General features: G+C 40.4%; 1 protein-coding gene across 1 annotated transcript in view; it reads right to left on the reverse strand.

Moving 5' to 3' along the window:
- Window positions 1-27,501, reverse strand: part of STAG1 (stromal antigen 1) — a 788,714-nt gene that overhangs the window by 535,758 nt on the left and 225,455 nt on the right. Inside the window, exon 12 of the mRNA XM_053709754.1 lies at window positions 15,292-15,384. Within this exon, the coding sequence (XP_053565729.1) occupies window positions 15,292-15,384 (93 nt within the window). The remainder of the gene's footprint in view (window positions 1-15,291; window positions 15,385-27,501) is intronic.

Consider the following 27,501-nt stretch of genomic DNA (forward strand, 5'->3'; position numbering starts at 1 on the left):
AACAGCAAAGGACCTTAGTTACAAACTGCTAAGATCATCAAAACCTCCAGGCAGAATTCTTCTTCCAATTTCTGCCTGAGAGTAAAAACAGTACAACACCGGTACCGTTTAAAAATAAACCTTTGATTGAAGGTAAAAACTTCACTAAGTCACCACATCTCTCTTGATACTTCCTTTCTTGTCGAGAGCTGCAAGAGAATGACTGGGGGTGGCAGTTAGGGGAGGAGCTATATAGACAGCTCTGCTGTGGGTGTCCTCTTGCAGCTTCCTGTTGGGAAGGAGAATATCCCACAAGTAATGGATGAACTCGTGGACTGGATACACCTTTACAAGAGAAATCAAGCGTTCAATCTCCAAGCAGTCGGCTGCAGAGAAACTAGATTTGGATGATGGAAGGGTCCCTGAATGAGAAGGTCCTGCCTCAATGGAAGCTGCCACGGTTCCAGAGAGGACATGTCCACCAGATCGGCATACCAAGTCCTGTGAGGCCACGCAGGATCAATGAGAATCACCGATACCCTCTCCTGTTTGATCCCAGCAAACACCCGGGGAAGGAGAGCAAACGGTGGAAACACATAAGTTAGGTTGAACGACCAAGGCACTGCCAAGGCATCTATCAGTTTGGCTTGAGGATCCCTGGACCTGGATCCGTAACTCTGGAGCTTGGCATTCTGACGAGATGCGATAAAATCCAGCTCCGGTCTGCCCCATCTGAGAATCAAAGTGGCAAAGTCCTCCGGATGGAGTTCCCATTCCCCCGGATGAAACGTCTGTCTGCTCAAAAAATCCGCTTCCCAGTTGTCCACTCCTGGGATATAGATTGCTGACAGATAACAAGAGTGAGCCTCCGCTCCACCGAATAATAATTATTATTATTATTTATTATCGGTTATTTGTAGAGCGCCAACAGATTCCGCAGCTTGGATACTTCTGTCATCGCTAAGGAGCTCCTTGTTCCTCCCTGATGATTGATGTAAGCCACAGTCGTGATGTTGTCCGACTGAAAACGGATGAATTTGTCCGAAGCTAACTGAGGCCAAGCCTGAAGCGCATTGAATATTGCTCTCAATTCCAGAATATTGATTGGAAGTAGAGACTCCGACCGAGTCCACACACCCTGATCCTTCAGGGAATTCCAGACTGCACCCTGGCGTCCCTTGTCACCATCACCCATGAGAGTCTGCGGAAGCACGTCCCTTGGGACAAATGATCCAGCGACAACCACCAAAGAAGAGTCTCTTGTCTCCTGATCCAGATCTATCTGAGGAGACAAATTTGCATAATCTCTATTCCACTGCCTGAGCATGCTCAGTTGTAGCGGTCTGAGATGAAAACGAGCAAATGGAATGATGTCCATTGCCGCCACCATCAATCCAATTACCTCCATGCACTGAGCCACTGATGGCCGAGGATTGGACTGAAGGGCTCGGCATGTACTCAGAATCTTTAACTTTCTGACTTCCGTCAAGAAGATTTTCATGGATATAGAATCTATTAGAGTTCCCAGGAAAGGAACCCTTGTCTGTGGAATTAGTGAACTCTTTTCTAGATTCACCTTCCACCCGTGAGTCCTTAGAAAGGACAGAACCATGTCTTTATGAGATTTTGTCAGTTGATAAGATGACGCCTGGATCAGAATATCGTCCAGATAAGGCGCCACTGCAATGCCCCGCGGTCTGAGAACCACCAGTAGAGACCCTAGAAACTTTGTGAAGATCCTGGGTGCTGTGGCCAGCCCGAAAGGAAGAGCCACAAACTGAAAATGTTTGTCCAGGAATGCAAACCTTAAAAACTGGTGATGATCTTTGTGGAAAGGAATATGAAGATATGCATCCTTTAAGTTCACGGTAGTCATATATTGACCATCCTGGATCAATGGGAGAATTGTCCAAATAGTCTCCATCTTGAAGGATGGAACTCTGAGAAACTTGTTTAGACTCTTGAGATCTAAAATGGGTCTGAACGTTCCCTCTTTTTTGGGAACCACAAAAAGATTTGAGTAAAACACCTGCCCCTGTTCCTGCATTGGAACGGGACAAATTACTCCCATAGTGGAGAGGTCTTTTACACAACGTAAGAACGCCACTCTTTTTATCTGGTCTACAGACAATCGTGAAAGAAGAAACCTCCCTCTTGGGAGGGAATTTTCGAACTCCAGTCGATACCCTTGGGACACGATTTCCAGTGCCCAGGGATCCTGAACGTCTCTTATCCAAGCCTGGACAAAGAGAGAATGTCTGCCCCCTACTAGATCCGGTCCCGGATCGGGGGCCGCCCCTTCATGCTGTTTTGGGAGCAGCAGCAGGCTTCTTGGGTTGTTTACTCTTGTTCCAAGCCATGTGGAAAACTAGGCCCCAAATAAAGATTTATCACCCTCAGAGAAAAAACGTTTTTATTTTTATAAATCATGCAAACGTTGTTACACCAAGTAATATAAGTATTAACATGAATATTACCCTTATTTGCAAGCATGATCCCAGTTGTTGTTAAATCACTGTATCAGGCTTACCTTAAATATACCAGGCACTGTCAGCATTTTCTAGACCTTATCTCTCTAGAAAAAAATATACTGAACATAACTCAAAGTAGGCAATCTGCAGACCGCCCCCCCCCCCCCCCAACTGAAGTTTTCTTTCCATACTCTGCAGTTATGTGTGAGAACAACAAAGGACCTTAGTTACAAACTGCTAAGATCATCAAAACCTCCAGGCAGAATTCTTCTTCCAATTTCTGCCTGAGAGTAAAAACAGTACAACACCGGTACCGTTTAAAAATAAACTTTTGATTGAAGGTAAAAACTACACTAAGTCACCACATCTCTCTTGATACTTCCTTTCTTGTCGAGAGCTGCAAGAGAATGACTGGGGACGGCAGTTAGGGGAGGAGCTATATAGAAAGCTCTGCTGTGGGTGTCCTCTTGCAGCTTCCTGTTGGGAAGGAGAATATCCCACAAGTAATGGATGAACCCATGGACTGGATACACCTTTACAAGAGAAATCAAGCGTTCAATCTCCAAGCAGTCGGCTGCAGAGAAACTAGATTTGGATGATGGAAGGGTCCCTGAATGAGAAGGTCCTGCCTCAATGGAAGCTGCCACGGTTGCAGAGAGGACATGTCCACCAGATCGGCATACCAAGTTCCCTCTTTTTTGGGAACCACGAAAAGATTTGAGTAAAACCCCTGCCCCTGTTCCTGCATTGGAACGGGACAAATTACTCCCATAGTGGAGAGGTCTTTTACACAACGTAAGAACGCCTCTCTTTTTATCTGGTCTACAGACAATCGTGAAAGAAGAAACCTCCCTCTTGGGAGGGAATTTTTGAACTCCAGTCGATACCCTTGGGACACGATTTCCAGTGTCCAGGGATCCTGAACGTCTCTTATCCAAGCCTGGACAAAGAGAGAATGTCTGCCCCCTACTAGACCCAGTCCCGGATCGGGGGCCACCCCTTCATGCTGTTTTGGGAGCAGCAGCGGGCTTCTTGGGTTGTTTACTCTTGTTCCAAGCCTGGTTGGGTCTCCAGATGGACTTGGCTTGTGCAAAACTCCCTTCCTGTTTAGCGGAAGAAGAGGGGACACCCTTGAAATTTCGAAAGGAACGAAAATTATTCTGTTTACCCCTTTGTTTAGCTGCTTTATCCTGAGGTAGGAGATGATCCTTACTTCCCGTAATGTCAGAAATGGGTCTTTGCTTTGAAAGGAATAGCCAAAAGCTTCAATTTAGAGGACACATCAGCAGACTAAGATTTTAACCACAACGCTCTACGCGCTAGAATGGCAAATCCTGCATTCTTAGCCGCCAGCTTGGCGATCTGAAAGGTGGCATCCCTAATGAAAGAATTAGCCAGCTTAAGAGCCTTAAGAAAGGAAAAGCCAAGGTGCAGAGGTGTCTTAAGTTTACATAACCCACAACCTGTCTAAAAGAACAGGGCGGGCCGTGGACTCATTGTGTCAAGAAATAAATAAATTTATCAGGTAAGCATACATTTTCTTTTCTTTTTAAAGACACGATGAGTCCACGGATCATCTTAATTACTAATGGGATTCAATACCCAAGCTAGAGTACACATGATACGGGAGGGACAAGACAGGGAACTTAAACGGAAGGCACCACTGCTTGAAGAACCTTTCTCCCAAAAGCGGCCTCAGCCGAGGCAAAAGAGAATGACTGGAGTGGCAGGGAAGGGAGGAGTTATTTAACAGCTCTGCTGTGGTGCTCTTTGCCTCCTCCTGCTAACCAGGAGGTGAATATCCCATTAGTAATTAAGATGATCCGTGGACTCGTGTCTTAAAAAAGTATTCTTTTTTACTCCTGACAAATAGTATGTAATTTTATTTTTCTAAGCTCTATCGTCCATCAAAACCAGTGTGGATAAATATTTGTAGTAGGTGACCTGTCTGAAATAAGCAGAAATTAAGAACATTTCACTGTTTTTTTCCCCACTGTCTATTTGATAAATTAATTAAAATAGCATCTTAGAATTTACTGTACTGCTTTCAGCAATTAAACAGTTCTAGCCAACTGAGAAATTAAAATGTGGTACACAAAGAACACATTTTCAGAAAGTAGACCCCTTGGTGCATCAAATGAGGGGCTACAAGTATTTCTAGCATGAATTTGGGGTGCACAGCAATTAATGGAATAAGTTGCATTTCTTAAAAATAAAAAAAATCTAAGCAAAGAGCCATATTCCACTTATTATTACATTGTCTATTTTTGTGCTAGCAATACATGTAGCCCCTAATTTGATGCGTCAAGGGGTGTACTTTCTAAAAATGTGTACTTTAATGTATTTTTGTTTCCCAGGTTTCTACAGCTGTTTGATTGCAGACATAACCCATAAAAGTTGAAATGCTTTTTTTTTTTTTTTTTTTAAGAAGATTTCAAGATTGCCATGTCTGCAAATAAACTGTTCTAGCCACTTGGAATTAAAACATGGTACACAAAGCACACATTTGTAGAAAGTACACTCTTTGGCGCATCAAATCAGGGGCTACATGTATCTCTAGCACATAATTGAGGTGCGCAACAATTAATGGAATATGGTGCTTTGCATAAAAAATATTTTATTTTTAGCAAAGAGCCATATTCCACTTAATATATTGTCTATTTTTGTGCTAGCAATACTGATGCGCCAAAGGGTGTACCTTTTCAAAAATGTGTACTTTATTTAATGTATCTTAATTTCTCAGGTGGCAACAGCTGTCCGATTGCAGACATAACCCCGTAAAGTTGAAAGACATTTTTTTGTTTTTTTAATTCTCTTTACAAAATAGATATTTTTAAAGGAATTATGTCGCTAGAAAATATGTAATTTTTATTGCAAAAAATAAGCTTCTTGGCCAAAAATACAGAAGTTTTGAAAGATGGAGAGAGCTGCATAAAGAGGGCGTTTTACTCATCTTCCATGCACGCTAAAAGGCTGAATATAAAAATATTTTAATAGCATTTAATAGCATTCCTTCTTTATCATTTATTAATTTGTAACCACATTATCCAGGTGATTATGGGATTACAAATATATTATCAGTCCGTATTGCAAAAGGGAATGTGACATTTCTTAGTTAGATGATCACTGCAGTAACGAGAGTTACCAGGGTGATTATTTAGCAAACAACTTTATTTTTAGAATATGTATTTTGGGGGTCTCTAGGCAATTGTGATCTTTATGTGCCTTTAGAGACCCCCAAATCCTTTTTTTTTTTTTTAAATGTTAATTGTTTTTTTCCATCTTTTTTTATTTTTTTATATACACATTAAAGACTTATACCATTGGAAAGTTAAGACGATTACCTTTCCAATGGTGGGTCTTTAGGGGTCTGTAGCTGCTTAGATGCCTGAGATACAGGCATCTAAGCAGCATGCCCCTATCTCCCTATTACTGACAATTGTCAGTTTTAAATAAAGTTGCGCAGTGACGTCATTGCGTGACGTCGCTGTGCAAAACATGAAGCCCTGGCGATGCCGTCAATATACAGGCCAGATCGCTAGGGTGGGAGTAGATGGAGGTCCCCAGAACTCCACGAAGGTGGGGGAGTGCTAGCGATTACTCTGAGCCGTCGTTGGCACTTGAGAGGAAAATTTGCGACGGCTCAGAGCCATCGTTAGCACTCAGGCAGTCAAAGGTAACCAAAACCCAATTTTTTTTATTTCACAATTTAGATAGAGCATGCAATTTTAAGCAACTTTCTAATTTACTCCTATTATAATTTTTTTTCCATTTTATTGCTACTTACTATTTGAAAAAGCAGGAATGTAAGCATAGGAGCTGGCCCATTATGGTTCAGCACCTGCATATCGCTACCCAGGTCTGAACCAAAAATGGGCCGGCTCCTATGCTTACATTCATGCTTTTTCAAATAACGATAGCAAGAGAATGAAGAAAAATGTATAAAAGGAGTAAATTTGAAAGTTGCATAAAATTACATGCGCTCTCTGTAATATTAAAGAAATTTTTGGGGATATTGGGTCATTTAACCCCTTAACGACCGACGATGTACATAGTTAGAGGATCTTCTTTTATAAAGCTCTTGATTCCTCACACAAGGGTCACCTTTTTTTTTGGTTTCTAGGTAGTTTGTGTCACTGTCCTTGTCTCTATCAGACAAGGGATAATGTTATTGGTTTCCGTCTATCGGTACCTTTAGTCTCTATTATTTCCTTCAGTTGCTATATATGCATAGAAGTTTTAGGTCTTATGGCAACAGCATTGGATTCAATTCCCATTGCTCATTTTCTCTAGAAAGAACCTTTCCAGTCTTTTATAAGTGTTGTTTCTTCAAGAACATGGTTGGAGGATCAATTTACCAAAAAGTTCGTTTGATTCCTCAGACAAGGGTAACCTTTTTAGGTTTCCTGATAGATTCAGTGTTCTTGATTCTGTCTCTGACGGACAAGAGGCGTCTGAAATTGGTTTCAGCTTATCGAAACTTTCAGTCTCAATCATTCCCTTCGGTAGCCTTATGCATGGAAATTCTAGGTCTTATGACTGCTGCATTGGACGCGATTCCCTTTGCTCGTTTTCACATGCGACCTCTTCAGCTCTGTATGCTGAACCAGTGGTGCAGGGATTATACAAAGATATCTCAATTAATATCTTTAAAACCGATTGTTCGACACTCTCTCTGACGTGGTGGACAGATCACCATCGTTTAGTTCAGGGGGCTTCTTTTTGTTCCTCCAACCTAGACTGTGATCTCAACAGATGCAAATCTGACAGGTTGGGGAGCTGTATGGGGGTTTCTGACAGCACAAGGGGTTTGGGAATCTCAGGAGGTGAGATTACCAATCAACATTTTTGGAACTCCGTGCAATTTTCAGAGCTCTTCAGTCGTGGCCTCTTCTAAAGAGAGAGTCGATCATTTGTTTCTAGACGGACGATGTCACAACCGTGGCATATGTCAATCATCAAGGAGGAACTCACAGTCCTCTGGCTATGAAAGAAGTCTCTCGAATACTTGTATGGGCGGAATCCAGCTCCTGTCTAATTTCTGCGGTTCATATCCCAGGTATAGACAATTGGGAAGCGGATTATCTCAGTCGCCAAACACTACATCCGGGCGAATGGTTTCTTCACCCAGAGGTATTTCTTCAGATTGTTCAAATATGGGGACTTCAAGAAATAGATCTGATGGCTTCTCATCTAAACAAAAAGCTTCCCAGGTATCTGTCCAGATCCAGGGATCCTCAGGCGGAAGCAGTGGATGCATTGTCGCTTCCTTGGAAGTATCATCCTGCTTATATCTTTCCTCCTATAGTTCTTTTTCCAAGATTCTAAAGGAACGTTCGTTTATTCTGCGGGTGGCTCCAGCATGGCCTCACAGGTTTTGGTATGCGGATCTTGTCCGGATGGCCACTTGCCAACCGTGGACTCTTCCGTTAAGACCAGACCTTCTATCGCAAGGTCCTTTTTTTCCATCAGGTTCTCAAATCCTTAAATTTGAAGGTATGGAGATTGAACGCTTGATTCACAATCAGAGGTTTCTCTGACTCTGTGATTAATACTATGTTACAGTCTCGTAAAACTGTATCTATGAAAATATATTATCGAGTCTGGAAGATTTTCATTTCTTGGTGTTTTTCTCATCATTTTTCTTGGCATTCTTTTAGAATTCCTAGAATTTTATCGGTTTCTTCAGGATGGTTTGGATAAGGTTTGTCTGCAAGTTCCTTGAAAGGTCAAATCTCTGCTCTTTCTGTTCTTTTTCACAGAAAGATTGCTAGTCTTCCTGATATTCATTGTTTTGTACAAGCTTTGGCTCGTATAAAACCTGTTATTAAGTCACTCTCCTCCTTGGAGTTTGAATTTGGTTCTGGGGGCTCTTCAAGCTCCTCCGTTTGAACCTATGCATTCGCTGGACATTAAATTACTTTCTTGGAAAGTTTTGTTTCTTTTGGCCATCTCTTCTGCTAAAAGAGTTTCTGAATTATCTGCTCTTTCTTGTGAGTCTCCTTTTCTGATTTTTCATCAGGATAAGGCGGTGTTGCGAACTTCTTTTAAATTTGTACCTAAGGTTGTGAATTCTAACAACATTAGTAGAGAAACTGTGGTTCCTTCATTGTGTCCTAATACTAAGAATTCTAAGGAAAACTCGTTGCATTCTTTGGAAGTAGTTAGAGCTTTGAAATATGTTGAAGCTACTAAGGATTTCCGAAAGACTTCTAGTCTATTTGTTATCTTTTCCGGTTCTAGGAAAGGTCAGAAGGCTTCTGCCATTTCTTTGGCATCTTGGTTAAAATCTTTGTTTCATCATGCCTATGTCGAGTCAGGTAAAACTCTGCCTCAAAGGATTACTGCTCATTCTACTAGGTCAGTTTCTACTTCCTGGACGTATAGGAATGAAGCTTCAGTTGATCAGATTTGCAAAGCAGCCACTTGGTCTTCTTTGCATACTTTTACTAAATTTTACCATTTTGATGTGTTTTCTTCTTCTGAAGCAGTTTTTGGTAGAAAAGTACTTCAGGCAGCTGTTTCAGTTTGATTCTTCTGCCTATAATTTCAGTTTTTTTCATTATAAGATTTAAACTTTATTTTGGGTGTGGATTATTTTCAGCGGAATTGGCTGTCTTTATTTTATCCCTCCCTCTCTAGTGACTCTTGCGTGGAAGATCCACATCTTGGGTAGTCATTATCCCATACGTCACTAGCTCATGGACTCTTGCTAATTACATGAAAGAAAACATAATTTATGTAAGAACTAACCTGATGAATTCATTTCTTTCATATTAGCAAGAGTCCATGAGGCCCACCCTTTTGTGGTGGTTATGATTTTTTTGTATAAAGCACAATTATTCCAATTCCTTATTTTTTATGCTTTCGCACTTTTTTCTTATCACCCCACTTCTTGGCTATTCGTTAAACTGATTTGTGGGTGTGGTGAGGGGTGTATTTATAGGCATTTTGAGGTTTGGGAAACTTTGCCCCTCCTGGTAGGAATGTATATCCCATACGTCACTAGCTCATGGACTCTTGCTAATATGAAAAAAATGAATTTATCAGGTAAGTTCTTACATAAATTATGTTTTATCACCAATTTTGCTTTGTTCTCTGTGTATTCTTAGTTGAAAGCTTAACCTAGGAGGTTCATATGCTAATTTCTTATACCTTGAAGCCCACCTCTTTCAGATTGCATTTTAACAGTTTTTCACCACTAGAGGGTGTTAGTTCACATATTTCATATAGATAACACTGTGCTCGTGAAGTAATCTGGGAGCAGGCACTGATTGGCTAGAATGCAAGTCTGTCAAAAGTACTGAAAAAAAGGGCAGTTTGCAGAGGCTTAGATACAAGATAATCACAGAGGTTAAAAGTATATTATTATAACTGTTGGTTATGCAAAACTGGGAAATGGGTAATAAAGGGATTATCTATCTTTTAAAACAATAAAAATTCTGGTGTAGACTGTCCCTTTAAACAAAAACGTTACTGTGCCTTTAAGAGAAAAAAACTAGCACTTTAACTGCAAAACAGTGAAAAAATACATTAAAATCTTTGAAATTTTTACAGTGTGAATAAGGGACTAAAGCAGCATTGCACCCACTTGCAAATGGATGATTAATCCCTTAGGCCCCAAGCCAGATTGAAAAACGTTAAAAATCAATTGAGCACCATGCCACAGCTCTGCTGAGGCTCCTACCTGCCCATAAAAACGATTTTGTGCAGAAATAACCCCTTTGAAATGGTTCTCAGATGCCAGGGGACTCTTCTAGGGAAGCTGGATGTCTCAGTCTGAATTAAAACTGCACAGTAAAAATAGGCCCCTCCCACCATGTACTGGATGTCAGAGGGGCCTTAAGAAAATACTCCTGGGAGTAACTGACTAGCCATGTGGAAACTAGGCCTCAAATAAATACTTATCTCCCTCAGAGAAAAAACGTCCTAGTTTTGAAATCATGTAAATGTTTTGTCACTAAGCAATATGAATATTAACATGAGTATTACCCTGTTATGTAAGCATGATCCCAGTCGCTGTTAAATCACTGCATCAGGCTTACCTCAAATACACAAGGCTCTGTCAGCATTTTCTAGAACTTATTCCTCTCTCTAGAAATAAAAATACTGAACATACCTCAAAGCAGGTAATCCTGCAGGCCGTTCCCCCAACTGAAGTTTTCCCATATTCATCAGTTATGTGTGAGAACAGCAATGGACCTTAGTTACAAACCGCTAAGATCATCAAATCTCCAGGCAGAACTCTTCTTCTAATTTCTGCCTGAGAGAAAAACAGTACAACCCCGGTACCGTTTAAAAATAACAAACTCTTGATTGAAGGTAAAACTACACTAAGTCACCAAATATCTCTTGATACTTCCTTTCTTGTCGAGAGTTGCAAGAGAATGACTGGGAGTGGCAGTTAGGGGAGGAGCTATATAGACAGCTCTGCTGTGGGTGTCCTCTTGCAACTTCCTGTTGGGAAGGAGAATATCCCACAAGTAATGGATGAACCCGTGGACTGTATACACCTTACAAGAGAAAGTGCTGTGGTTACTAAGGGGTTAAAGCTCTGGTGTGGGGTGTCTGCCTCCTCCTGGTGGCCAGGAGATTAATTCCCACAAGGATTTATGTGTATTGCAAGGAGGCTTGCAACGCAAAGCACAACACTCAAGATGGAAGAGAACCTTCCATGACAGAAGCTGAATAATCCTACCATGTAAGGAATCAAATGGAGAGGTTGGAAGACCCCTCAAAAACAAAGATTCCAAGGTGGAGTAACTGGCTAAATTACCAGCTTAATTATAATCAAGGTCTGTGCAAAAGCCTGATCATCAGGAAATTTGGTAATCTTTGTGTGGTACAAAAGGCCAAAAAATGATAGTTGGAATTGACTGATAAGCATTCTCCAGACCATCTTGTAGAAACTCCAGAGCTCTAGGAGTTTGAAAAGAATGCCAACAGTATCCTTTAGTTCAACAGTGTGCCATCCACCTTTGGAACGTTGTTCCAGACCTCTGCGTAGACCGCTGGAATGGGAATGGATCTATTAAAGGCCGACCAGCTTATACCATTCCTTATAGATGATCTCCATAATAATATTGGGTACCAGGAAGACCTCAGTAGCCCTAGGTTTGAATGCCGCTTCCAGCTTTTGAATCTGGACCTCCTTGGGCAGCTTGGCCGCCAAAACACCCAGGGTCGACAAGACCTTCAGCAAGAGCCGAAGCTGATCCGATTTCAGTCTAATCCTGCCCTCTTCTGAGTCCTCTTCAGACTCAGAAGGGTCTCCCTTCAGAGCCAAATAAAGGGTCGTCCAGAGAAGGCTGCCCAAAATTATCTGTCATAACCTCCACCGTCACAGCAGGGCTACATGTTGGAGAACAATGTTTAACCTTTCTCTTCCTTTTCGCTGATACCTGTCTAGCGTTTAGGGCAGCAGAGACAGCCGCCTCAATTCGGGCAGAAAGAACGCCAGTTAGATGGCTCGCACCAGCCGGAATTGAGCCTCCTTCCAAACTTATTGGATGTTGGACCTCAGCTGAGGCTTGAGAAGCAGTAGTAGGCTCTTACAGGGACAAAACCTGAGGGGGCTCCACCACAGTCTGACCGCTTGGGCCAAGCAATTATAACAAAGCTGTGCTGGAGGGTGTACAGTTGATAATTTGCAAAGCATACACTTGTTATCTAGAGAAGACACCGAGGAAGATTCCTCCAGACTTTCTAATAGCATAGAATTGTCCATAACAAAATGAAGTTATTTGTTATTTTAACACACAGCGTGGTATTTCGATCCCAAACACTATGTTACTGTGCCCTTTGGATGACGTTTAGGGCAAAAGGACTGCATGCGCCAAAACGCAACCCTCAGAGCCCCAATGGCTGGGGTTCATAAAAATATATAAGTGTGAACAAGGCACAGATCCTAGAGTAGGAACAGGACCCATCTCACCTCTTTATTGGACAAAAAGCCATAAAAGAGGTGCAAACTTACTTAACATGAGTCTGATAACGCAGTGTGTTTCACACTAAATTACAGACAGGGGATTTATGATAAACTGGAATGTCCATGTCACGTGACCGTTGTCAGTGTCACTCCTCAGGGGGAATGCCTTGAATATATGGCGTGTAGGCTGTTGCCAAAGGTAGAAAAAGGATACTAGACGAGGAATGGTATGAAAGTTTAAAAAAACTCAAATACACTCAGTCCAAGGGACTCCAGTTATAGATATTCACTGTCAAAGCTCCTCCAAAATCAACGCGTTTCACCCTTCAAGGGCTTTCTCAAGATATGGTGGAGCTCGAAACAAAGCCTTTTTAAATCCTGCAATTATTTATCATCAGCTTTCTTAAGATTGAGGTTAACTTTTCTTAAGGTGGTACACACCTATATTCTTCCTTATGTTGAGTCAGTCCGTTTATACCAAATTCTCAATACATTATTTGTCCACAGTCATTTCAAATCAAATAAATGGATACATTAGCTGGTATATATTCTATTTGCAAATATATATTTATATCCATTTTCACATATATCTATATATTTTCTCTTATAGCTCACATAGATATTTATAAAACACATATTTACAAAACTACAATTCGGGCAGGTTTTAGTAGAGCATCAACTTAAAGCATTATTAATTCTAACACCACAATCATATATGAATTGGGTAACATCTAAATCAGAGTTTCAGAAAGAGTTTAAAACACTTGATCCATGGGGTTTAAACTATAAATTAGATGTTTCCCCTATTCATGTATGATTGAGTGTGTTATAACTAATAATGATTAAAAAATAATTGACTGTGGACAACTAATGTATAAAGGAAGAATATAGGTGTATACCACCTTAAGAAAAATTAATCTCAATCTGAAGAAAGCCATTGAGAAATAATTGCAGGATTTAAAAAGGCTTTGTTTTGAGCTCAACCATATCTTGAGAAAGCCCTTTAGGGGTGAAACGCATGTTTTTGGAGGAGCTTTGACAGTGGACATCTATAACTGGAGACCCTTGAACTGAGTGTATTTGAGTGTTTTTAGACTTTCATACAGTTCCTTGTCTAGAATCCTTTTTCTCCCTTTGGCAACTGCCTTCATGCCACATATTCAAGGGATTCCCCCTGAGGAGTAAAGCTGACAACGGTCATGTGAAATCCTGGCTCACCTACATCACACGCCATAGCTGGAAAGAGACGGCAGTAAGTGAAATCGGGTAAGAGGAAAGGTCACTACACAGACATGGAGGTAGGAGCCGCCGGAGCGGACAAAGAAAAAGACCCACTTGAAGACATTCTGGTAAGCAAAAACCTTAGGACTTAGCAGAATGATATATCAGGTTGTGGATCAGTATAAACTTACAGATAAACCTCAAACACTTTGGAACTATTCGTAGTTCTATGCTGCAGCGTTTAAATATTCTCTGAGAATTTAAGACCAAGCTTGGCATTTCACTATGTTTGTATGCTTTTAGGTTTATTTTATAGGCTTATTAGTTTGGACGTCCAATGTATTATAGATAATAAATCTTGCTCATGAGTTAATAAACTGCTCTTATTAAATGTATTTGTTGCATTTTGAGTACTATTTTAATATCTGTGATTACATTTTCCGATATTTGTTAATTATGTGCTTTTATATCCTGGTTTTTAAATATATATATATATATATATATAATATCTCGTCACTCCAGCAACTATAGCACCAGTATTTTTTTTCACATATCTGATCTCAGGGACCTTTGGAAGAGGGGGTTCTCCTAATACTTGGCAATGAGTGAAGGGGATAGCGCCAGTTTATGCGTGAGCAGTTGTAAATACATTTAGAGTGGGCCATATGTACAAGAAGCATTGCCTGTCAAGCTTAAAGGGAAATTCCAGCCAAAACTGGAATCCAAATTTATGCATTTCAGTTTTAATTAGAAACATTTTTGTAATATACATGTATTAGCAAAAATGCTTCTAATAAAAGCTATATCTGTTTCAAAAGTGTATTTAAAGGGACACTGAACCCAAATTTTTTCTTTTGTGATTCAGAGAAAGCATTACATTTTAAGCAACTTTCTAATTTACTCCTATTATCAAATTGTCTTCATTCTCTTGGTATCTTTATTTGAAATGCAATTCATTCACCAATAAAAAGTGCTGCCCAGAGTTCTGAACCAAAAAAACCCTTAGATGCCTTATTTTTCAAATAAAGATAGCAAGAGAACGAAGAAAAATTGTTAATAGGAGTAAATTAGAAAGTTGCTTAAAATTGCATGCTCTATCTGAATCACAAAAGAAGACATTTGGGTTCAGTGTCCCTTTAAGTATGTACCGTCATTTTAAACTCAGCACTAACTCAAAGTCCAAGGTGCTTGTACCATCTGGTAATGACTCAATTTGTTAATTGCAGACATGATACAAGCCCCACTGGCGCTCTGGGCAGCTGCTGTATTTAAAATGCTGGTGCACTGAGAATATTTATCAATTCTTCACATGCTCGTACAGAGAAAAATGTTAAAACAAACAGCGATAAGTTTTAATTAGAAGCATTTTTGCCAATAGATGTATATTGCAAAAATGTTTCTATTAAAAAAACTAATGCATCTATGTGGATTTAAAATTTTAAAGGCATGTCCCTTTAACTCAGCAATGATGCCTGCAGTCCAGTCCAACTGCTGCAACTTAAACCTTGTTTTCTCTAAATTGTGTATCTTTATGCAAACTTTGTGACAAAAATCTTTTGAATAACTGGAAGCATGTTAAAGCATGTTAAAGCATTATTTCCTTGGAAAACTGTAAAGACCATGCACATGGCACATGGGGGCATAAAAGAAAATCATAAAAAGGAATTTTACAGTTAAAGTGACAATACATACCTTAGACAGCAACATAGGAAGTGTGACAATAAAATGATCCGTTAGCTTATTCCTATCATCTATTTGTGTTTTTCTTTCCTTGGCAGTTAACACCTGAAACGTAGAAAACAGAATTTATGTTTACCTGATAAATTACTTTCTCCAACGGTGTGTCCGGTCCACGGCGTCATCCTTACTTGTGGGATATTCTCTTCCCCAACAGGAAATGGCAAAGAGCCCAGCAAAGCTGGTCACATGATCCCTCCTAGGCTCCGCCTACCCCAGTCATTCGACCGACGTTAAGGAGGAATATTTGCATAGGAGAAACCATATGATACCGTGGTGACTGTAGTTAAAGAAAATAAATTATCAGACCTGATTAAAAAACCAGGGCGGGCCGTGGACCGGACACACCGTTGGAGAAAGTAATTTATCAGGTAAACATAAATTCTGTTTTCTCCAACATAGGTGTGTCCGGTCCACGGCGTCATCCTTACTTGTGGGAACCAATACCAAAGCTTTAGGACACGGATGAAGGGAGGGAGCAAATCAGGTCACCTAAATGGAAGGCACCACGGCTTGCAAAACCTTTCTCCCAAAAACAGCCTCAGAAGAAGCAAAAGTATCAAACTTGTAAAATTTGGTAAAAGTGTGCAGTGAAGACCAAGTCGCTGCCCTACATATCTGATCAACAGAAGCCTCGTTCTTGAAGGCCCATGTGGAAGCCACAGCCCTAGTGGAATGAGCTGTGATTCTTTCAGGAGGCTGCCGTCCGGCAGTCTCGTAAGCCAATCTGATGATGCTTTTAATCCAAAAAGAGAGAGAGGTAGAAGTTGCTTTTTGACCTCTCCTTTTACCAGAATAAACAACAAACAAGGAAGATGTTTGTCTAAAATCCTTTGTAGCATCTAAATAGAATTTTAGAGCGCGAACAACATCCAAATTGTGCAACAAACGTTCCTTCTTCGAAACTGGTTTCGGACACAAAGAAGGCACGACTATCTCCTGGTTAATGTTTTTGTTAGAAACAACTTTTGGAAGAAAACCAGGTTTAGTACGTAAAACCACCTTATCTGCATGGAACACCAGATAAGGAGGAGAACACTGCAGAGCAGATAATTCTGAAACTCTTCTAGCAGAAGAAATTGCAACCAAAAACAAAACTTTCCAAGATAATAACTTAATATCAACGGAATGTAAGGGTTCAAACGGAACCCCCTGAAGAACTGAAAGAACTAAGTTGAGACTCCAAGGAGGAGTCAAAGGTTTGTAAACAGGCTTGATTCTAACCAGAGCCTGAACAAAGGCTTGAACATCTGGCACAGCTGCCAGCTTTTTGTGAAGTAACACAGACAAGGCAGAAATCTGTCCCTTCAAGGAACTTGCAGATAATCCTTTCTCCAATCCTTCTTGGAGAAAGGATAGAATCTTAGGAATCTTTACCTTGTCCCAGGGGAATCCTTTAGATTCACACCAACAGATATATTTTTTCCATATTTTGTGGTAAATTTTTCTAGTTACAGGCTTTCTGGCCTGAACAAGAGTATCAATAACAGAATCTGAGAACCCTCGTTTTGATAAAATCAAGCGTTCAATCTCCAAGCAGTCAGCTGGAGTGAGACCAGATTCGGATGTTCGAACGGACCTTGAACAAGAAGGTCTCGTCTCAAAGGTAGCTTCCATGGTGGAGCCGATGACATATTCACCAGATCTGCATACCAAGTCCTGCGTGGCCACGCAGGAGCTATCAAGATCACCGACGCCCTCTCCTGATGGATCCTGGCTACCAGCCTGGGGATGAGAGGAAACGGCGGGAATACATAAGCTAGTTTGAAGGTCCAAGGTGCTACTAGTGCATCTACTAGAGTCGCCTTGGGATCCCTGGATCTGGACCCGTAGCAAGGAACCTTGAAGTTCTGACGAGAGGCCATCAGATCCATGTCTGGAATGCCCCACAGTTGAGTGATTTGGGCAAAGATTTCCGGATGGAGTTCCCACTCCCCCGGATGCAATGTCTGACGACTCAGAAAATCCGCTTCCCAATTTTCCACTCCTGGGATGTGGATTGCAGACAGGTGGCAGGAGCGAGTCTCCGCCCATTGAATGATTTTGGTCACTTCTTCCATCGCCAGGGAACTCCTTGTTCCCCCCTGATGGTTGATGTACGCAACAGTCGTCATGTTGTCTGATTGAAACCGTATGAACTTGGCCTTCGCTAGCTGAGGCCAAGCCTTGAGAGCATTGAATATCGCTCTCCGTTCCAGAATATTTATCGGTAGAAGAGATTCTTCCCGAGACCAAAGACCCTGAGCTTTCAGGGATCCCCAGATCGCGCCCCAGCCCATCAGACTGGCGTCGGTCGTGACAATGACCCACTCTGGTCTGCGGAAGGTCATCCCTTGTGACAGGTTGTCCAGGGACAGCCACCAACGGAGTGAGTCTCTGGACCTCTGATTTACTTGTATCTTCGGAGACAAGTCTGTATAGTCCCCATTCCACTGACTGAGCATGCACAGTTGTAATGGTCTTAGATGAATGCGCGCAAAAGGAACTATGTCCATTGCCGCTACCATCAAACCTATTACTTCCATGCACTGCGCTATGGAAGGAAGAGGAACGGAATGAAGTGTCCGACAAGAGTTTAGAAGTTTTGTTTTTCTGGCCTCTGTCAGAAAAATCCTCATTTCTAAGGAGTCTATTATTGTTCCCAAGAAGGGAACCCTTGTCAACGGAGATAGAGAACTCTTTTCCACGTTCACTTTCCATCCGTGAGATCTGAGAAAGGCCAGGACTATGTCCGTGTGAGCCTTTGCTTGAGGAAGGGACGACGCTTGAATCAGAATGTCGTCCAAGTAAGGTACTACTGCAATGCCCCTTGGTCTTAGCACCGCTAGAAGGGACCCTAGTACCTTTGTGAAAATCCTTGGAGCAGTGGCTAATCCGAAAGGAAGCGCCACGAACTGGTAATGCTTGTCCAGGAATGCGAACCTTAGGAACCGATGATGTTCCTTGTGGATAGGAATATGTAGATACGCATCCTTTAAATCCACCGTGGTCATGAATTGACCTTCCTGGATGGAAGGAAGAATTGTTCGAATGGTTTCCATCTTGAACGATGGAACCTTGAGAAACTTGTTTAAGATCTTGAGATCTAAGATTGGTCTGAACGTTCCCTCTTTTTTGGGAACCATGAACAGATTGGAGTAGAACCCCATCCCTTGTTCTCCTAATGGAACAGGATGAATCACTCCCATTTTTAGCAGGTCTTCTACACAATGTAAGAATGCCTGTCTTTTTATGTGGTCTGAAGACAATTGAGACCTGTGGAACCTCCCCCTTGGGGGAAGCCCCTTGAATTCCAGAAGATAACCTTGGGAGACTATTTCTAGTGCCCAAGGATCCAGAACATCTCTTGCCCAAGCCTGAGCGAAGAGAGAGAGTCTGCCCCCCACCAGATCCGGTCCCGGATCGGGGGCCAACATTTCATGCTGTCTTGGTAGCAGTGGCAGGTTTCTTGGCCTGCTTTCCCTTGTTCCAGCCTTGCATTGGTCTCCAGGCTGGCTTGGCTTGAGGAGTATTACCCTCTTGCTTAGAGGACGTAGCACTTGGGGCTGGTCCGTTTCTACGAAAGGGACGAAAATTAGGTTTATTTTTGGCCTTGAAAGACCTATCCTGAGGAAGGGCGTGGCCCTTACCCCCAGTGATATCAGAGATAATCTCTTTCAAGTCAGGGCCAAACAGCGTTTTCCCCTTGAAAGGAATGTTAAGTAGTTTGTTCTTGGAAGACGCATCCGCTGACCAAGATTTCAACCAAAGCGCTCTGCGCGCCACAATAGCAAACCCAGAATTTTTCGCCGCTAACCTAGCCAATTGCAAAGTGGCGTCTAGGGTGAAAGAATTAGCCAATTTGAGAGCACGGATTCTGTCCATAATCTCCTCATAAGGAGGAGAATCACTATCGATCGCCTTAACTAGTTCATCGAACCAGAAACACGCGGCTGTAGTGACAGGGACAATGCATGAAATTGGTTGTAGAAGGTAACCTTGCTGAACAAACATCTTTTTAAGCAAACCTTCTAATTTTTTATCCATAGGATCTTTGAAAGCACAACTATCTTCTATGGGTATAGTGGTGCGTTTGTTTAAAGTAGAAACCGCTCCCTCGACCTTGGGGACTGTCTGCCATAAGTCCTTTCTGGGGTCGACCATAGGAAACAATTTTTTAAATATGGGGGGAGGGACGAAAGGTATACCGGGCCTTTCCCATTCTTTATTTACAATGTCCGCCACCCGCTTGGGTATAGGAAAAGCTTCTGGGAGCCCCGGGACCTCTAGGAACTTGTCCATTTTACATAGTTTCTCTGGGATGATCAAATTCTCACAATCATCCAGAGTGGATAATACCTCCTTAAGCAGAGCGCGGAGATGTTCCAACTTAAATTTAAATGTAATCACATCGGGTTCAGCTTGTTGAGAAATTTTCCCTGAATCTGAAATTTCTCCCTCAGACAAAACCTCCCTGGCCCCCTCAGACTGGTGTAGGGGCATTTCAGAACCATTATCATCAGCGTCCTCATGCTCTTCAGTATCTAAAACAGAGCAGTCGCGCTTACGCTGATAAGTGGGCATTTTGGCTAAAATGTTTTTGATAGAATTATCCATTACAGCCGTTAATTGTTGCATAGTAAGGAGTATTGGCGCGCTAGATGTACTAGGGGCCTCCTGAGTGGGCAAGACTCGTGTAGACGAAGGAGGGAATGATGCAGTACCATGCTTACTCCCCTCACTTGAGGAATCATCTTGGGCATCATTTTCAGTGTCACATAAATCACATTTATTTAAATGAGAAGGAACCCTGGCTTCCCCACATTCAGAACACAGTCTATCTGGTAGTTCAGACATGTTAAACAGGCATAAACTTGATAACAAAGTACAAAAAACGTTTTAAAATAAAACCGTTACTGTCACTTTAAATTTTAAACTGAACACACTTTATTACTGCAATTGCGAAAAAGTATGAAGGAATTGTTCAAAATTCACCAAAATTTCACCACAGTGTCTTAAAGCCTTAAAAGTATTGCACACCAAATTTGGCTTCAACCCTTAAAATAACGGAACCGGAGCCGTTTTTAACTTTAACCCCTTTACAGTCCCTGGTATCTGCTTTGCTGAGACCCAACCAAGCCCAAAGGGGAATACGATACCAAATGATGCCTTCAGAAAGTCTTTTCTATGTATCAGAGCTCCTCACACATGCGACTGCATGTCATGCCTCTCAAAAACAAGTGCGCAATACCGGCGCGAAAATGAGGCTCTGCCTATGATTAGGGAAAGCCCCTAAAGAATAAGGTGTCTAAAACAGTGCCTGCCGATATTATTTTACCAAAATACCCAGATTAAATGATTCCTCAAGGCTAAATATGTGTAATATATGAATCGATTTAGCCCAGAAAAAGTCTACAGTCTTAATAAGCCCTTGTGAAGCCCTTATTTACTTTCTGAATAAACATGGCTTACCGGATCCCATAGGGAAAATGACAGCTTCCAGCATTACATCGTCTTGTTAGAATGTGTCATACCTCAAGCAGCAAAAGACTGCTCACTGTTCCCCCAACTGAAGTTAATTCCTCTCAACAGTCCTGTGTGGAACAGCCATGGATTTTAGTAACGGTTGCTAAAATCATTTTCCTCTTACAAACAGAAATCTTCATCTCTTTTCTGTTTCAGAGTAAATAGTACATACCAGCACTATTTTAAAATAACAAACTCTTGATTGAATAATAAAAACTACAGTTAAACACTAAAAAACTCTAAGCCATCTCCGTGGAGATGTTGCCTGTACAACGGCAAAGAGAATGACTGGGGTAGGCGGAGCCTAGGAGGGATCATGTGACCAGCTTTGCTGGGCTCTTTGCCATTTCCTGTTGGGGAAGAGAATATCCCAAAAGTAAGGATGACGCCGTGGACCGGACACACCTATGTTGGAGAAATAGAGAAACAAAGTCCTTAATGTTTTAGTTAGGAAATTAAGAACACATGTCCATGAATACTTCTTTACAAAAATGTTACTAGCAGCTATGACACTCCAATAAATATTCTGCAAAAACATTACACATACATTTGCAGATCTGAATCTAGTGGGCATGCTTGATTTTACTGAGGTAGATCATTTTTTGATCAAAGTTGATTAACAGTTAAAATCTAAGACCAGTGCACTAATCACCGATAGGTTCTATATGGAGAAAGGGGATTTAACAATGTAATTGGTTCTAGATAATGCATTATTAAAATGTATTCTTAATCTTTGATCTATTGTATACATGGCTACTTTAAGAACAGTTTGTCAAAATACTTTCTTTCATAAGGTGGTAAGAGTCCATGATCCATTACGCATGGGATTCACTTCCTAACCACTAGGAGGGAAAAAAGATTCTGAAAACTTTCATGAGTATTTTATCGCTCTCCCACCTCACTGTTATGCTAGTCTATTGAGAGGGGTTAGACTGATTTGAGACCGTTTTTCCTCCTCACAGAACTGCTACAGAGTGTCAGAGGGCAGATCAGCATGAATGTGCGCCCCTGGTCCAGATTTAATTCTGGTAGGGAGCAGATTATGCCCTTGCAGAAGGCCTGGTCTCAATCTCTGCAGGTGCTAAACTTTGTTTTCTCAAGGCTTTAGAATGGGTTTTTCTTCTGTCACATGTTCTTAAGAACCCTGTGAAGGTTCAAGGCTATTTTCATTGTGTTCAAGATATAGTATTTATGGGATTATTTTTTCCAGCTGTTTTTCCAGAACAAGGCCAGGGTTTTATTCCAATTTGTTCATAGTTCACAAGAATGAAGGAACATTCAGGCCAATTCTGGATTTTAAGACTATATACAAATTTCTATTAGTTCCTACCTTCAAAACTGAAAACATTTCTACTATTTTTCCCCTTGTCCAACAAGGGCAATTTATGTCCTCAATAAATTGGAAGGCTGCTTTCCTTCATATTCTTATTGTCAGGGATTATCAATCAGTACCTTCATTTTCCTTACAGGACAATATTTTCAGTGTAATTTTCTCTGGCTACTGTTCACAGAATTTTTGTAAACATTTGTAAGAATGCTTTTGTCCGTAATACGAGCCCAAGGTATTTTGGTGGCTCCTTACTTAGATATTGGTAGAGGAACCATCTTTACTTTTAGCCAGGGTGGATTTGATTTAAATCACAATTTAAATCACAGGTCAATAAATTCATTTTTAGAAAATAAGTTTCCAGATTTTTTGAAGTTATATCAGACCATTACTGATTTGGTTATATATCATTAGATATGCATAGATATATCATTCAAATTAATTAAATTATTAGGAGGTGAACTAACTCCAGTGCAATTGGTTAATCATTCCTATTTGAGCAACGTTTCACGTGTACTTTATTGGAAGGAGAAAAAACAATGTATATCTTACCTCATAAATTCCTTTCTTTCATGGTGATAAGAGTCCACGATCCATTACTCCTGGGAATTACCTTTCCTGCCATTAGGAGGAGGCAAAGATTCCCAAACCTCAGAACTCTATATAAACCATCCCACCTCTATAGTAAAAGAAAAATGTATGCTTACCTGATAAATGAATTTCTTTTTTGACACGAGTCCACGGATTATCTTAATTACTAAATTTGATATTCCCCTCCTGGTCAGCCTGTGCTTACCTGAAAAATGACCAAACAAATCAGGAGTCTGTTTGAAATCTATAGTATCCAAACGTTCAAAGAATAGCAGCACTCCAACAGGTAATATTTACCAAATCTTTATTGCAGCCAAGAGCACAAAAAACAGCAGCAACGTTTCGGATTACATGTCCTTAATCATGCTATAGTCACTACTTCAGGCAGAAAATCAAAAGTAAGTTCTCAAAACAGTCTTATCCTTATGAAAAATCAAATAAGGATCAGAAGAAAGTGCAGATAACTCAGACACTCTTCTAGCAGATAAAATAGCCAAAAGAAATACAACTTTCCAGGAAATAAGTTTATGCATAGGTTCGAAAGGAGGAGACTGCAAAACTTTCAGAACCAAATTAAGATTCTGAGGAGAAAATAGGTTTGATTACAGGCTTTATTCTAGATAACACCTGAACTATGCACAACAGAAAGATTCACAATTTTGCTGTGAAAAAGAACAGAGCAGAAATCTGACCTTTCAAAAGAACTGGCAGAAAGACCATTCTGCAGGCCATCTTGAAGAAACTTAAGAATTCTAGGAATCCTAAAAGAATTCCAAGAATTATTATGAAAATAAGACAGAGATAACGGCTTTCCAAACCTTATAATAGATTTTTCTAGTCACCGGTTTCCTAGCCTGAACAAATGTACTAACAACAGACTCAGAAAAAACTCTGACAAAGAAATATCAGTACAAACTCCAAGCCATCAAGCTTAGAGATTTTAAATCTGGATGGAAAAAGGGGCCTTGTGAGACATTTTTTCTTACGGGAAAAGGCCAGGGCTGATAACTGGACATCTGAACCAGATCTGCAAACCAAACTCTTCGAGGCCATTTCAGAGCAATTAGAATCACTGATGCATTCTCTTGCCTGATCTTGGCAATAACTCTGGATAACAGAAACAGAAAAGTGTAAACATAATCTAGCCGAAACGACCAAAGCATTCTCAGAGCATCTGTCTCCAGAGCCCTTGGATCCATGGACTTGGAGAAATACTGAGGAAGTTTGTTTAACTTTGAAGTCATGAGATCTCTCTCTGGTAGAGGACAAAGCTTGCTCCCTGAGAAATGTGCTGGAGAGATTGTCTTACAGCATAACTCAGGAAGATGATTTGTGATAACTGGGAGTGATCCCTGTTCCACTGACTTAGCATGCAAAGCTGAAGAGGCCTTATATGAAGCTGAGCAAAATGCACTGCATCTGATGTATCACCATCAAACCCATCACTTCCATGAAGGAACCTACTAAAAGAAAAGACTGAGAAGATTCAGACGGACAACTTTGAAAATCCTTGTCTCTTTTAAGAGACAATCTCATGGAGACAAACTATTTGAAATCCCAGAAAAGTCACCTTTGTCTGAGAAATCAAACTATTTGGCGAATTTATATTCAAACCATTAAGCTGAAGAAATAACAATTGGTTGACATGAGTTTCTGATAAAGGAATAGATGGAGCTAGAACCAAGTTATTATCCAAATAGGGAAAAAACAGAAACCCCCCCCCGATACCTTATTACTGAAATCAAGGCACCCAGAACTTTTGTGAAGATTCTTGGTGCAGTGGCCAGACCGAATGGAAGCCACAGACTGATAATGTTTGTACAGAAAGGCAAATCTCAGGAACCTGTGATAATCTAAATGAATAAGAACATGCAGATAGGCATCCTTTAAGTCTATGGTCGACATTTAGGGGTCTTGCCTAATAAAAGAAAGTGAAGGGAAGTATCTGAGGAAGTGTACCTAGTGGCACAGGAAACAAGTCAGATCTTATAGGTATGAACTACTTTTTTGGACACAATGTATATACAGGTATACCACACTTTACAGCCCATCGCAAATACAGCGCTTTGTGGAGCTCAAGTTCAACCTCCAAGGATTTTAAACCAGTGCTGTAATCTTCGTGAGATTGCGAGAAAATTGACTGGCACCATTTTGTTAAGCGCAGCGCACTCTGTTTACAGCATTACCATGCAATCTGTGTCTCAGTGATATAGTCTGGCAAATTTAACTACAGTAATTGTCACATTTTACAGGTACAGTATTTATTGAATACTGTGCTGTGCTAGTGTTAAACTAAATGTAGCACAATTGCACCCCTAATATATGTTAGTTAAAACATGTTTACAAGTTTTTAAACATACTGGCAAGTGAAAAGAAAGCTAAAACCGCCTTGTTTCACTTTAAGGCAGGTTTTCCCTTTACAGCAGGGCTCTGGTCCCTAACCCGCTATATGAGTGGGGTATATCTGTACTCTGTATACAATAAAATAGACTTATTTGCAAGTAAGGATCAGTCTGCAACTTTTTTACTATTTGAAACATAATAAAAGGAGTATAATAATAAATGGTGACCGCACCACCTCTCAGTCAGACAAATGCTCAGGCACGGGATGGAGTCTGGCCTAAGACTCTAATAATATAAAAATATAAAGAATCCCAGCCAAAGAGTCTTAGAAATCAATTCAATTTTTTAATTTATAATGTTTATAGATACAAAATTATACCAAAAGAAATAGCACAAGAGATGGAATAGCACAAAAGATGAAAGCTTACTCATCTCCACACATACCCCATCCACCAAACATATCCATACTCCCACCAAGCAATCCTAAACATAAAAAAGCAAGTAATACTCAATTTTGAAAAAATGAGCAAAAAAACACCCACTGGGCGTCCCCAGTAAGTGAAGACACACTCCACCTATCACTCAGCAAAAATGTATTCTTATAGCTTCAGAAAGAATAGAGCAAACCATAATATAAAATATTTCACAATATCACCATAACCTCATATAACATCAAAAAAGAAAAGCAACAGTCCATGTTTAGGACATTTGTATCATAGTAATGAAAAAAGGAAACAATCCATGTTGAGATTTTTGTATCCAAACTGAAAAAAGGTTTTCTTATATCAATTGAAAAAAATCCAAATGTAAACTTAAATGTCTTTTCCACAGATGAAAAATACAAACTCAAATGTCCTTTCTTATTTATAAGGTTCAAACTAAAAACATAATTTATGTAAGAACTTACCTGATAAATTCATTTCTTTCATATTAGCAAGAGTCCATGAGCTAGTGACGTATGGGATATACATTCCTACCAGGAGGGGCAAAGTTTCCCAAACCTCAAAATGCCTACAAATACACCCCTCACCACACCCACAATTCAGTTTAACGAATAGCCAAGAAGTGGGGTGATAAAAAAGTGCGAAAGCATATAAAATAAGGAATTGGAATAATTGTGCTTTATACAAAATCATAACCACCACAAAAGAAGGGCGGGCCTCATGGACTCTTGCTAATATGAAAGAAATGAATTTATCAGGTAAGTTCTTACATAAATTATGTTTTCTTTCATGTAATTAGCAAGAGTCCATGAGCTAGTGACGTATGGGATAATGACTACCCAAGAAGTGGATCTTTCCACACAAGAGTCACTAGAGAGGGAGGGATAAAATAAAGACAGCCAATTCCTGCTGAAAATAATCCACACCCAAAATAAAGTTTAACGAAAAACATAAGCAGAAGATTCAAACTGAAACCGCTGCCTGAAGTACTTTTCTACCAAAAACTGCTTCAGAAGAAGAAAATACATCAAAATGGTAGAATTTAGTAAAAGTATGCAAAGAGGACCAAGTTGCTGCTTTGCAGATCTGGTCAACCGAAGCTTCATTCCTAAACGCCCAGGAAGTAGAAACTGACCTAGTAGAATGAGCTGTAATTCTCTGAGGCGGAGTTTTACCCGACTCAACATAGGCAAGATGAATTAAAGATTTCAACCAAGATGCCAAAGAAATGGCAGAAGCTTTCTGGCCTTTTCTAGAACCGGAAAAGATAACAAATAGACTAGAAGTCTTACGAAAAGATTTCGTAGCTTCAACATAATATTTCAAAGCTCTAACAACATCCAAAGAATGCAACGATTTCTCCTTAGAATTCTTAGGATTAGGACATAATGAAGGAACCACAATTTCTCTACTAATGTTGTTGGAATTCACAACTTTAGGTAAAAATTCAAAAGAAGTTCGCAACACCGCCTTATCCTGATGAAAAATCAGAAAAGGAGACTCACAAGAAAGAGCAGATAATTCAGAAACTCTTCTGGCAGAAGAGATGGCCAAAAGGAACAAAACTTTCCAAGAAAGTAATTTAATGTCCAATGAATGCATAGGTTCAAACGGATGAGCTTGAAGAGCTCCCAGAACCAAATTCAAACTCCAAGGAGGAGAAATTGACTTAATGACAGGTTTTATACGAACCAAAGCTTGTACAAAACAATGAATATCAGGAAGAATAGCAATCTTTCTGTGAAAAAGAACAGAAAGAGCAGAGATTTGTCCTTTCAAAGAACTTGCGGACAAACCCTTATCTAAACCATCCTGAAGGAACTGTAAAATTCTCGGTATTCTAAAAGAATGCCAGGAAAAATGATGAGAAAGACACCAAGAAATATAAGTCTTCCAGACTCTATAATATATCTCTCGAGATACAGATTTACGAGCCTGTAACATAGTATTAATCAC

Source organism: Bombina bombina, chromosome 4, assembly GCF_027579735.1.
Source record: "Bombina bombina isolate aBomBom1 chromosome 4, aBomBom1.pri, whole genome shotgun sequence".
NCBI classification, from domain to species: Eukaryota; Metazoa; Chordata; class Amphibia; order Anura; family Bombinatoridae; genus Bombina; species Bombina bombina.